The sequence below is a fragment of the Coregonus lavaretus genome, assembly GCF_964263955.1.
Source record: "Coregonus lavaretus genome assembly, contig: HAP1_SCAFFOLD_1215, whole genome shotgun sequence".
Taxonomy (NCBI): domain Eukaryota; kingdom Metazoa; phylum Chordata; class Actinopteri; order Salmoniformes; family Salmonidae; genus Coregonus; species Coregonus lavaretus.
Window position 1 is genome coordinate 62501 of NW_028158833.1, and position 13017 is coordinate 75517.

The following is a 13017-nucleotide window of genomic DNA, read 5'->3' on the forward strand; positions in this document are numbered from 1 at the left end:
CTATGTGTTTGTGAACAGAGCCCCAGGACCAGCTTTCTTAGGGGCTTTTCTCCTGCGGCGGTCATTACATTTTGTCAGCCTGTGATTGTCAAGCATATAACTGCCAGTCTCACGGTAATTGACCGTTAATGAACATAAAACACATTTAGCATCTCCTAGCTTCCACGCATAGCCTATAAGCCACTGATGCAGACCTTTTGGAACATCTACATTTAAAAAGTCTAATAAATCCATGTAATATAGCTTACACCATCACAATAAATCCATTATTTATTTCAGACAGGTCTAAAGAAACATGATATGAAGAAAATATAGTCTATTTCAGAAGATCAGAATAGCATCCTCTGAGTTGTCCTTATGTTAGGTCCTGATCTGGCTATGCCATATGGCTGTGGGCTACACTAGTTCATTTAGCAGACAAGATTTACTTAGAATTCAGTGGCATTATTTTATATTATTTTCAAATCAAATTTTATTTGTCACATGCGCCGAATACAACAGCCCTACTCTCAGATCGTTCACAGCTTTGTGGAAGTTACCTGTGGCGCTGATGTTTAGGCCGAGGTATGTGTAGTTTTTTCTGTGCTTTAAGGCAACGGTGTCTAGATGGAGTTTGTATTTGTGGTCCTGGCAACTGGACCTTTTTTGGAACACCATTATTTTTGTCTTACTGAGATTTACTGTCAGGGCCCAGATCGGACAGAATCTGTGCAGAAGATCTAGGTGCTGCTGTAGGCCCTCCTTGGTTGGTGACAGAAGCACCAGATCATCAGCAAACAGTAGACATTTGACTTCAGATTCTAGTAGGGTGAGGCCGGGTGCTGCAGACTGTTCTAGTGCTCGCCAATTCGTTGATATACTGTATATAGCCATGTTATTTCCTGGTACCCCTGCACAGCCACTCAGTACTGGTACTTCCTGTATATAGCCATGTTATTTCCTGGTACCCCTGCACAGCCACTCAGTACTGGTACTTCCTGTATATAGCCATGTTATTACCTGGTACCCCTGCACATCCACTCAGTACTGGTACTTCCTGTATATAGCCATGTTATTACCTGGTACCCCTGCACATCCACTCAGTACTGGTACTTCCTGTATATAGCCATGTTATTACCTGGTACCCCTGCACATCCACTCAGATCTTCACATTTCTACATCAGGTGAAACATCTGGCTTGTTGTTCTGTCTGTGTTTCCAGGGTGACAGGGAAACCTTTGAGAACTACTACAGGAAACAGAGGAAGAAACAGGCCAGGCTGGTGCTGCAGCCTCAGGCTAACATGGTGAGGATGGAAACCAGCTTCTGTTCTTCATTCTGTCTCTTCTCCCTCTATCGGTTCCCCTCTATCTGTTCCCCTCTATCTGTTCCCCTCTATCTGTTCCCCTCTATCTGTTTCCCTCTATCTGTTCCCCTCTATCTGTCCCCCTCTATCTGTTCCCCTCTATCTGTTCCCTCTATCTGTTCCCCTCTATCTGTTCCCTCTATCTGTTCCCCTCTATCTGTTCCCTCTATCTGTTCCCCTCTATCTGTTCCCTTCTATCTCTCCCTCTATCTGTCCCCTCTATCTGTTCCCCTCTATCTGTTCCCCTCTATCTGTTCCCTCTATCTGTTCCCCTCTATCTGTTCCCTCTATCTGTTCCCCTCTATCTGTTCCCCTCTATCTGTTCCCCTCTATCTGTTCCCTCTATCTGTTCCCCTCTATCTGTTCCCTCTATCTGTTCCCCTCTATCTGTTCCCCTCTATCTGCTCCCCTCTATCTGTTCCCTCTATCTGTTCCCTTCTATCTCTCCCTCTATCTGTCCCCTCTATCTGTTCCCTCTATCTGTTCCCCTCTATCTGTTCCCTCTATCTGTTCCCCTCTATCTGTTCCCCTCTATCTGCTCCCCTCTATCTGCTCCCTCTATCTGTTCCCTCTATCTGTTCCCTTCTATCTCTCCCTCTATCTGTCCCCTCTATATGTTCCCCTCTATCTGTTCCCTCTATCTGTTCCCCTCTATCTGTTCCCCTCTATCTGTTCCCCTCTATCTGTTTCCCTCTATCTGTTCCCTCTATCTGTTCCCTCTATCTGTTCCCCTCTATCTGTTCCCCTCTATCTGTTCCCCTCTATCTGTTCCCCTCTATCTGTTTCCCTCTATCTGTTCCCTCTATCTGTTCCCCTCTATCTGTTCCCCTCTATCTGTCCCCTCTATCTGTCCCCTCTATCTGTTCCCCTCTATCTGTTCCCCTCTATCTGTTCCCCTCTATCTGTTCCCCTCTATCTGTTCCCCTCTCTCTGTTCCCCTCTCTCTGTCCCCCTCTCTCTGTTCTCCTCTATCTGTTCCCCTCTATCTGTTCCCTTCTCTTCTCCATCCATTGATTAGTAGTTGTTCCTCTAAACCTCCACCTATAATGTGTGTTTCCTGGGTCAGCACGAGACAGTGGAGGGGTACCGGCGGTACTTCAATCAGATCCTAGGGTTTTTCGTGGTGGAGGATCACATTCTGCACGCCACACAGGGACTGGTGACCAGAGCCTTTACTGATGAACTGTGGAACATGGCCCTGTCGAAGATCATTGCCGTGCTCCGCACACACTCTGTGAGTACCGCTCAAGCACAAACACACGTACACACTGTGAGTACCGCTCACACACAAACACACACTGTGAGTACCGCTCACACACAAACACACACTGTGAGTACCGCTCACACACAAACACACATACACACTGTGAGTACCGCTCACACACAAACACACATACACTCTGTGAGTACCGCTCAAACACAAACACACATACACACTGTGAGTACCGCTCACACACAAACACACATACACTCTGTGAGTACCGCTCAAACACAAACACACATACACTCTGTGAGTACCGCTCAAACACAAACACACATACACTCTGTGAGTACCGCTCACACACAAACACACATACACACTGTGAGTACCGCTCACACACAAACACACATACACTCTGTGAGTACCGCTCAAACACAAACACACATACACTCTGTGAGTACCGCTCAAACACAAACACACGTACACTCTGTGAGTACCGCTCACACACAAACACACATTCACACTGTGAGTACCGCTCACACACAAACACACATTCACTCTGTGAGTACCGCTCACACACAAACACACATTCACTCTGTGAGTACCGCTCACACACTAAGTACCGCTCACACACAAACACACATACATACTGTGATTACAGCTCACGCACACACACACACACACACACACACACACACACACACACACACACACACACCTGGATGTGAGGGGGAGCGAGTGGCCTGGCTCGACCATGACAAGGTCTATGGGGTCATGGAGGGCTCAGCCCTGTGTCTTTTTGGGATTGAAAGTCCCCTAGCAGGGGATAAAGTCCCCTAGCAGTGAGAGGGCCAGGGTAGCAGTCACATTAACCCCAGCAGGGGATAAAGTCCCCTAGCAGTGAGAGGGCCAGGGTAGCAGTCACATTAACCCAGCAGGGGATAAAGTCCCCTAGCAGTGAGAGGGCCAGGGTAGCAGTCACATTAACCCCAGCAGGGGATAAAGTCCCCTAGCAGTGAGAGGGCCAGGGTAGCAGTCACATTAACCCAGCAGGGGATAAAGTCCCCTAGCAGTGAGAGGGCCAGGGTAGCAGTCACATTAACCCAGCAGGGGATAAAGTCCCCTAGCAGTGAGAGGGCCAGGGTAGCAGTCACATTAACCCAGCAGGGGATAAAGTCCCCTAGCAGTGAGAGGGCCAGGGTAGCAGTCACATTAACCCAGCAGGGGATAAAGTCCCCTAGCAGTGAGAGGGCCAGGGTAGCAGTCACATTAACCCCAGCAGGGGATAAAGTCCCCTAGCAGTGAGAGGGCCAGGGTAGCAGTCACATTAACCCCAGCAGGGGATAAAGTCCCCTAGCAGTGAGAGGGCCAGGGTAGCAGTCACATTAACCCCAGCAGGGGATAAAGTCCCCTAGCAGTGAGAGGGCCAGGGTAGCAGTCACATTAACCCCAGCAGGGGATAAAGTCCCCTAGCAGTGAGGGGGCCAGGGTAGCAGTCACATTAACCCAGCAGTGAGAGGGCCAGGGTAGCAGTCACATTAACCCAGCAGTGAGAGGGCCAGGGTAGCAGTCACATTAACCCCAGCAGGGGATAAAGTCCCCTAGCAGTGAGAGAGGGCCAGGGTAGCAGTCACATTAACCCAGCAGGGGATAAAGTCCCCCAGCAGTGAGAGAGGGCCAGGGTAGCAGTCACATTAACCCAGCAGGGGATAAAGTCCCCTAGCAGTGAGAGGGCCAGGGTAGCAGTCACATTAACCCCAGCAGTGAGAGCGGGCCAGGGTAGCAGTCACATTAACCCCAGCAGGGGATAAAGTCCCCTAGCAGGGAGAGGGCCAGGGTAGCAGTCACATTAACCCCAGCAGGGGATAAAGTCCCCTAGCAGTGAGAGGGCCAGGGTAGCAGTCACATTAACCCCAGCAGGGGATAAAGTCCCCTAGCAGTGAGAGGGCCAGGGTAGCAGTCACATTAACCCCAGCAGGGGATAAAGTCCCCTAGCAGTGAGAGGGCCAGGGTAGCAGTCACATTAACCCCAGCAGGGGATAAAGTCCCCTAGCAGTGAGAGGGCCAGGGTAGCAGTCACATTAACCCCAGCAGGGGATAAAGTCCCCTAGCAGTGAGAGGGCCAGGGTAGCAGTCACATTAACCCCAGCAGCGGGGTTTGACCAGGCCTTTATTGGTCCCCAGGACCCAGGCTGTGAGACCCTGTGAGTCCCAGCCCTGGGATATTACCATCATCCCTGACTGATTTCCAACTGCCTGTCCCCTGCTGCCTCCTCCTCCACACACTCTGCCTGTCCCCTGCTGCCTCCTCCTCCACACACTCTGCCTGTCCCCTGCTGCCTCCTCCTCCACACACTCTGCCTGTCCCCTGCTGCCTCCTCCTCCACACACTCTGCCTGTCCCCTGTTGCCTCCTCCTCCACACACTCTGCCTGTCCCCTGTTGCCTCCTCCTCCACACACTCTGCCTGTCCCCTGCTGCCTCCTCCTCCACACACTCTGCCTGTCCCCTGCTGCCTCCTCCTCCACACACTCTGCCTGTCCCCTGCTGCCTCCTCCTCCACACACTCTGCCTGGGCCCTCCGAGCACACAGCCCTTTACCATATTCACACTAGTTCATCTGCTGTTATTGTTGCAGTCTGTCCCCATTAGGCTCAGATGACCTGAGCTCTTCGTCAGATCAATCTGAATGGAGCCCTGCTCAAAGCTGCTCACTGGGAGGGCCAACCAGGAAGAAGTGCCTAGATACCAATGATCATTCCTAACACTTCTAGATAAACCCTTACCTCACCCAGAAGACCGGGAGTAAGACTGTCCCTTTTCCATTTGAATGTGAAGGAAACAGGACTTTTTGATCCCCTCTCATTTCCTCTCCAGTCGTACTGCAGTGATCCCGACCTGGTGCTGGAGCTGAAGAACCTCATTGTCATATTTGCAGACACATTACAGGTGAGACTTGTCCAGGTCTTCTGAATTAAATCTAGAGCTCTTATAAAGGTATGAGTGAAGCAGCTGTTAATGTCTATCAATGTTCTGTATTATGTCATGTTTCATGTTCTGTGTGGACCCCAGGAAGAGTAGCTGCTGCTTTCGCAACAGCTAATGGGGGATCCTAATACAATACCCAATAGCCAAGCAGGTTGGTCATTAACCAGTGGACCTAAGATTGGGATGCCTCTGGTTTGTGACCTCCCCATCTCTCCCTCTCTCTCTCTCTCCAGGGTTATGGCTTCCCAGTGAACAGACTGTTTGACCTGCTGTTTGAGATCAGAGACCAGTACAATGAAACGCTGCTGAAGAAATGGGCTCTGGTCTTCAGGGAGATCTTTGAATTGGACAACTACAGCCCGATCCCTGTAGAAACCGAAGAAGAGTACAAGTCTGTTATTAGTAGATTCCCCTTCCACGACGCAGAAATTGAAAAGGTTTGTCCTTCATTCAACACCCCTTAAACAGACTAACTTCACGACATTCCGATGTGATTTAAATGTCAAATGCTTGAACTGGTGTTTTAAAGTCGATGGCCTACGCTCCTTATAGAGGTCCAAGGGGCTTAGTAACCTGTGTTTTATCTGTTGTCGCCCAACAGCAAGACTTTCCAAAGAAGCTGCCCATGTCTCAGTCTGTTCCTCAGATCTACGTCCAGGTCAAGGAGTTCATCTATGCCAGCCTTAAATTCTCCGAGTCACTGCATCGCAGGTGAGTCAGTCAGCCCATAGACTGCTTCCCAAATGGCACCCTACTCCCTATATAGTCTACTACTTTAGACCAGGGTCCATAGGACTCCCTATATAGTGTACTACTTTAGACCAGGGTCCATAGGACTCCCTATGTAGTCTACTACTTTAGACCAGGGTCCATAGGACTCCCTATATAGTGTACTACTTTAGACCAGGGTCCATAGGACTCCCTATATAGTGTACTACTTTAGACCAGGGTCCATAGGACTCCCTATATAGTGTACTACTTTAGACCAGGGTCCATAGGACTCCCTATGTAGTGTACTACTTTAGACCAGGGTCCATAGGACTCCCTATATAGTCTACTACTTTAGACCAGGGTCCATAGGACTCCCTATATAGTCTACTACTTTAGACCAGGGTCCATAGGACTCCCTATATAGTCTACTACTTTAGACCAGGGTCCATAGGACTCCCTATATAGTGTACTACTTTAGACCAGGGTCCATAGGACTCCCTATATAGTGTACTACTTTAGACCAGGGTCCATAGGACTCCCTATATAGTGTACTACTTTAGACCAGGGTCCATAGGACTCCCTATATAGTCTACTACTTTAGACCAGGGTCCATAGGACTCCCTATATAGTGTACTACTTTAGACCAGGGTCCATAGGACTCCCTATATAGTGTACTACTTTAGACCAGGGTCCATAGGACTCCCTATATAGTGTACTACTTTAGACCAGGGTCCATAGGACTCCCTATATAGTCTACTACTTTAGACCAGCGTCCATAGGACTCCCTATATAGTCTACTACTTTAGACCAGGGTCCATAGGACTCCCTATATAGTGTACTACTTTAGACCAGGGTCCATAGGGCTCCCTATATAGTGTACTACTTTAGACCAGGGTCCATAGGACTCCCTATATAGTGTACTACTTTAGACCAGGGTCCATAGGACTCCCTATATAGTGTACTACTTTAGACCAGGGTCCATAGGGCTCCCTATATAGTGTACTACTTTAGACCAGGGTCCATAGGGCTTTGGTGAAAAGTAGTGCACTATGTAGGGAAGTGGGTGCTGTTTGGGACGCAGCCATAGATGCTATGAACTATGAACCTGTTCTATTTAATACTGTGGGTCAGTCTAACGTCTTGTTACAACATTCCACCAACGCACAGTCATTCTGATCAGCTCTCACAGGTATTCTTCCTGCTTAGTGGGTTAGCAAACGGCAGTGCTGCAGAGTTTGTTATTTACACTAGCATGCTAAGGTTTTGTCTGGTTGGTCAACATGCTAAGGTTTTGTCTGGTTGGTCAACATGCTAAGGTGTTGTCTGGTTGGTCAACATGCTAAGGTTTTGTCTGGTTGGTCAACATGCTAAGGTTTTGTCTGGTTGGTCAACATGCTAAGGTTTTGTCTGGTTGGTCAACATGCTAAGGTTTTGTCTGCTTGGTCAACATGCTAAGGTGTTGTCTGGTTGGTCAACATGCTAAGGTTTTGTCTGGTTGGTCAACATGCTAAGGTTTTGTCTGGTTGGTCAACATGCTAAGATTTTGTCTGGTTGGTCAACATGCTAAGGTTTTGTCTGGTTGGTCAACATACTAAGGTTTTGTCTGGTTGGTCAACATACTAAGGTTTTGTCTGGTTGGTCAACATACTAAGGTTTTGTCTGGTTGGTCAACATGCTAAGGTTTTGTCTGCTTGGTCAACATGCTAAGGTGTTGTCTGCTTGGTCAACATGCTAAGGTGTTGTCTGGTTGGTCAACATGCTAAGGTTTTGTCTGCTTGGTCAACATGCTAAGGTGTTGTCTGGTTGGTCAACATGCTAAGGTTTTGTCTGGTTGGTCAACATGCTAAGGTTTTGTCTGGTTGGTCAACATGCTAAGGTTTTGTCTGGTTGGTCAACATGCTAAGGTTTTGTCTGGTTGGTCAACATGCTAAGATTTTGTCTGGTTGGTCAACATGCTAAGGTTTTGTCTGGTTGGTCAACATACTAAGGTTTTGTCTGGTTGGTCAACATACTAAGGTTTTGTCTGGTTGGTCAACATACTAAGGTTTTGTCTGGTTGGTCAACATGCTAAGGTTTTGTCTGCTTGGTCAACATGCTAAGGTGTTGTCTGCTTGGTCAACATGCTAAGGTGTTGTCTGGTTGGTCAACATGCTAAGGTTTTGTCTGCTTGGTCAACATGCTAAGGTGTTGTCTGGTTGGTCAACATGCTAAGGTTTTGTCTGGTTGGTCAACATGCTAAGGTTTTGTCTGGTTGGTCAACATGCTAAGGTTTTGTCTGGTTGGTCAACATACTAAGATTTTGTCTGGTTGGTCAACATGCTAAGGTTTTGTCTGGTTGGTCAACATGCTAAGGTTTTGTCTGGTTGGTCAACATACTAAGGTTTTGTCTGGTTGGTCAACATACTAAGGTTTTGTCTGGTTTGTCAACATACTAAGGTTTTGTCTGGTTGGTCAACATACTAAGGTTTTGTCTGGTTGGTCAACATACTAAGGTTTTGTCTGGTTGGTCAACATACTAAGGTTTTGTCTGGTTGGTCAACATGCTAACGTTTTGTCTAGTTGGTCAACATACTAAGGTTTTGTCTGGTTGGTCAACATACTAAGGTTTTGTCTGGTTGGTCAACATACTAAGGTTTTGTCTGGTTGGTCAACATGCTAAGGTTTTGTCTGGTTGGTCAACATGCTAAGGTTTTGTCTGGTTGGTCAACATGCTAAGGTCTGGTTGGTCAACATACTAAGGTTTTGTCTGGTTGGTCAACATACTAAGGTTTTGTCTGGTTGGTCAACATACTAAGGTTTTGTCTGGTTGGTCAACATGCTAAGGTTTTGTCTGGTTGGTCAACATGCTAAGGTTTTGTCTGGTTGGTCAACATGCTAAGGTGTTGTCTGGTTGGTCAACATGCTAAGGTTTTGTCTGGTTGGTCAACATGCTAAGGTTTTGTCTGGTTGGTCAACATGCTAAGGTTTTGTCTGGTTGGTCAACATGCTAAGGTTTTGTCTGGTTGGTCAACATGCTAAGGTTTTGTCTGGTTGGTCAACATGCTAAGGGTTTGTCTGGTTGGTCAACATGCTAAGGGTTTGTCTGGTTGGTCAACATGCTAAGGTTTTGTCTGGTTGGTCAACATGCTAAGGTGTTGTCTGGTTGGTCAACATGCTAAGGTTTTGTCTGGTTGGTCAACATGCTAAGGTTTTGTCTGGTTGGTCAACATGCTAAGGTTTTGTCTGCTTGGTCAACATGCTAAGGTGTTGTCTGGTTGGTCAACATGCTAAGGTTTTGTCTGGTTGGTCAACATGCTAAGGTTTTGTCTGGTTGGTCAACATGCTAAGGTTTTGTCTGGTTGGTCAACATACTAAGGTTTTGTCTGGTTGGTCAACATGCTAAGGTTTTGTCTGGTTGGTCAACATGCTAAGGTTTTGTCTGGTTGGTCAACATACTAAGGTTTTGTCTGGTTGGTCAACATACTAAGGTTTTGTCTGGTTGGTCAACATACTAAGGTTTTGTCTGGTTGGTCAACATACTAAGGTTTTGTCTGGTTGGTCAACATATTAAGGTTTTGTCTGGTTGGTCAACATGCTAAGGTTTTGTCTGGTTGGTCAACATACTAAGGTTTTGTCTGGTTGGTCAACATGCTAAGGTTTTGTCTGGTTGGTCAACATGCTAAGGTTTTGTCTGGTTGGTCAACATGCTAAGGTGTTGTCTGGTTGGTCAACATGCTAAGGTCTGGTTGGTCAACATACTAAGGGTTTGTCTGGTTGGTCAACATGCTAAGGTTTTGTCTGGTTGGTCAACATGCTAAGGTTTTGTCTGGTTGGTCAACATGCTAAGGTTTTGTCTGGTTGGTCAACATGCTAAGGTTTTGTCTGGTTGGTCAGCACCTTCCTCATCCTACTGTTGTCTCGGTCAGATGAAGTCATATCTGTAATAGGTGTGAGAGAGAGTGTTGACCTTCAGCTGCCCCAGTCAGAGCCTGGCTGTTCCCTCACTAGGGTCCAAAGGACAGGGGTTTTCAAACTAAGCAATTTGTTTAACTAATTATTTTATGAATATCTCTTGCTGCAACACTACCATAGTGGATAACAGTGTTATGTCTCTGCGTCCAGTATGAAGGAAGGTAGTTTCACGATCCAATGCTAACTAGCGTTAGCGCAATAGCTGGAAGTTTACAGGAACAGTTAGCATGCTAGCTTGTTCTTGTTCGTCCGACTCTGGGGATGTAGATACATTGCTTCATTGCCAAAATATCAAACTATCCCTTTAATATGGAGGAAATGATTAATTGGAGCTAGTTACAGGGTTTTTGCTGGATAGACAATTAGACGGGCTGTCGTGGTGGTTTCTTGGGTATAGAAAGCATGCAGAAAAGATTTGGAACTATATTTTTTAATAATATCATCTTTGAGAACTAACAATCAAATAAAAGCTAGACAGTCAGGGATAAATATATATATATATTATTTTTTTACGGGCATTTAGTGCACATGTCCACTGATTTTGGTATAATGTTTGAGCAGAGGAACACAGCATTAGCCTTACTATGGCAAAATGCATAGAATTGCAGAACATTTGCTTTACGACAGCAAAATATTCTCTACGCTGCCAAGATACCTTTATCTTTCTAGCTAATAGACCACTACTGTTCAGCTACTTCGTGAACTATTGAATGTGTATTTGAATGTCATTTTGTTTTCTGAGTTGAACTTTACTGGTGGTAATTGATACTGTAGAAGGTAGAACCGATTTTTACCCGAGGTATTGAAATAGATCCATAGATTATTTGAACCGTGAGTTTATTTATTGTGAAATACTATTATTGTGAATAGCATATTTTTTGTTGTTGAACTACAATTTATTTTATTATAAAATAAACATGGCGGCATTGGCACTTCTAAACGTTATATCTTGGTCTCTGGTCTAATCTTTCTATGCTAATCTCATTACTGCTCTTCCTGAATCTAATCCATTGGTCAGTTGCGTTGTTGGAGTGTTTCATGCTAAGCACATGCTACACTAGCCTAGCTAACATTAGCCACAACAAATTGCAATTCGTAACATATCATACGAAATGAACGATGGACATCCACAAATGAATACCTACCATACGAAACGTAACACACCATACCAATTGGAGTGTCCTGGATTTACAGTGCCTTCAGAAAGTATTTTTCCACATTTTGTTGTGTTACAGCCTGAATTTAAAATTGATTAAATTTAGATTTTTTTTTGTCACTGGCCTACACACAATACCTCATAATGTCAAAGTGGAATTATGTTTTTCAAAATTTCTACTAAATTATTCTAAATGGAAAACCTGAAATGTCTTGAGAAAATATGTATTCAACCCCTTTTGTTATGGCAAGCTTAAATAAGTTCAGGAGTAAAAATTGGTTTAGCAAGTCACATAACTCTGTGTGCAATAATGGTGTTTATAATATAATAATAATAATAATATGCCATTTAGCAGACCCTTTTATCCAAAGCGACTTACAGTCATGCGTGCATAATTTTTTTTTTTGTGTATGGCAAAAAAAAATGTAACATGTAACATGATTTTTGAATGCCCTCCTTGCCTGGTCCGTGAGTTTTGGTGGGCAGCCCTCTCTTGGCAGGTTTGTTGTGGTGCCATATTCTTTCCATTTTTTAATAATGGATTTAAAGGTGCTCCGTGGGATGTTCAAAGTTTCTGATATTTTTTTTATAATCCAACCCTGATCTGTACTTCTCCACAACTTTGTCCCTGACCTGTTTGGAGAGCTCCTTGGTCTTCATGGTGCCGCTTGCTTGGTGGTGCCCCTTGCTTAGTGGTGTTGCAGACTCTGGGGCCTTTCAGAACAAGTGTATATATATACTGAGATCATGTGACAGATCATGTGACACTTAAATTGCACACATGTGGACTTTATTTAACTAATTATGTGACTTCTGAAGGTAATTGGTTGCACCAGATCTTATTTAGGGGCTTCATAGCAAAGGGGGTGAATACATATGCACGCACCACTTTTCCATTATTTATTTTTTAGAATTCTTTGAAAGAAGTTATTTTTTAAATTTCACTTCACCAATTTGGACTATTTTGTGTATGTCCATTACATGAAATCCGAATAAAAATCCATAAAAATTACAGGTTGTAATGCAACAAAATAGGAAAAACGCCATGGGGGATGAATACTTTTGCAAGGCACTGTATATGTATGTATGTACATTTACATTACATTTAGGTCATTTAGCAGACGCTCTTATCCAGAGCGACTTACAAATTGGTGCATTCACCTTATAGCCAGTGGGATAACCACTTTACAATGTAATTTTTATTTTATTTTATTTTTTTATGTATGTGTGTGTGTATATATATATGCAGAAGAAAACAAATAGGGGATTGGAAGTGATGCAGACAATTACATTGATGGAAGTTACAATCTATCTGCAATATTAAAGCTGATCTACCCCCTAAAAAAAAAAAAGTGGAAGGGGGAAAAATTAAGGAACTTGTCTGTCGGCCCTGCATCAAAGACCAAAACTGGTTAAAGAAAATTGTGATTAATTAAAAAATATACCAGTTTCATTTAAGGACCAAAGAATTGACAGCTGTCCCATGCAGATTGCTAAATAGTTGGGAAGAGATTTTCGATGTACCGATTCCATGGCACATGGTATATGAACTGATACACAAAACAATGCCAGATTCAAAACTTAGTTTTTCAATTTAAATTATTATACAAAATTCTTGCAACCAAAATAATGTTATAGATGGGAAGTACAACCCATCTTTTCTCTG

At 44.8% G+C, this 13017-nt stretch overlaps 1 protein-coding gene across 1 annotated transcript in view; it reads left to right on the top strand.

The window, feature by feature from the left end:
• LOC311123541 (exocyst complex component 6-like) overlaps window positions 1–13017 on the top strand; it is a gene marked incomplete at both ends in the record, with an annotated part of 115856 nt that overhangs the window by 32314 nt on the left and 70525 nt on the right. Inside the window, 5 exons of the mRNA XM_084197788.1 lie at window positions 1202–1285; window positions 2412–2579; window positions 5423–5494; window positions 5767–5970; window positions 6135–6244. Coding sequence (XP_084053914.1) covers window positions 1202–1285; window positions 2412–2579; window positions 5423–5494; window positions 5767–5970; window positions 6135–6244 — 638 coding nt within the window. The remainder of the gene's footprint in view (window positions 1–1201; window positions 1286–2411; window positions 2580–5422; window positions 5495–5766; window positions 5971–6134; window positions 6245–13017) is intronic.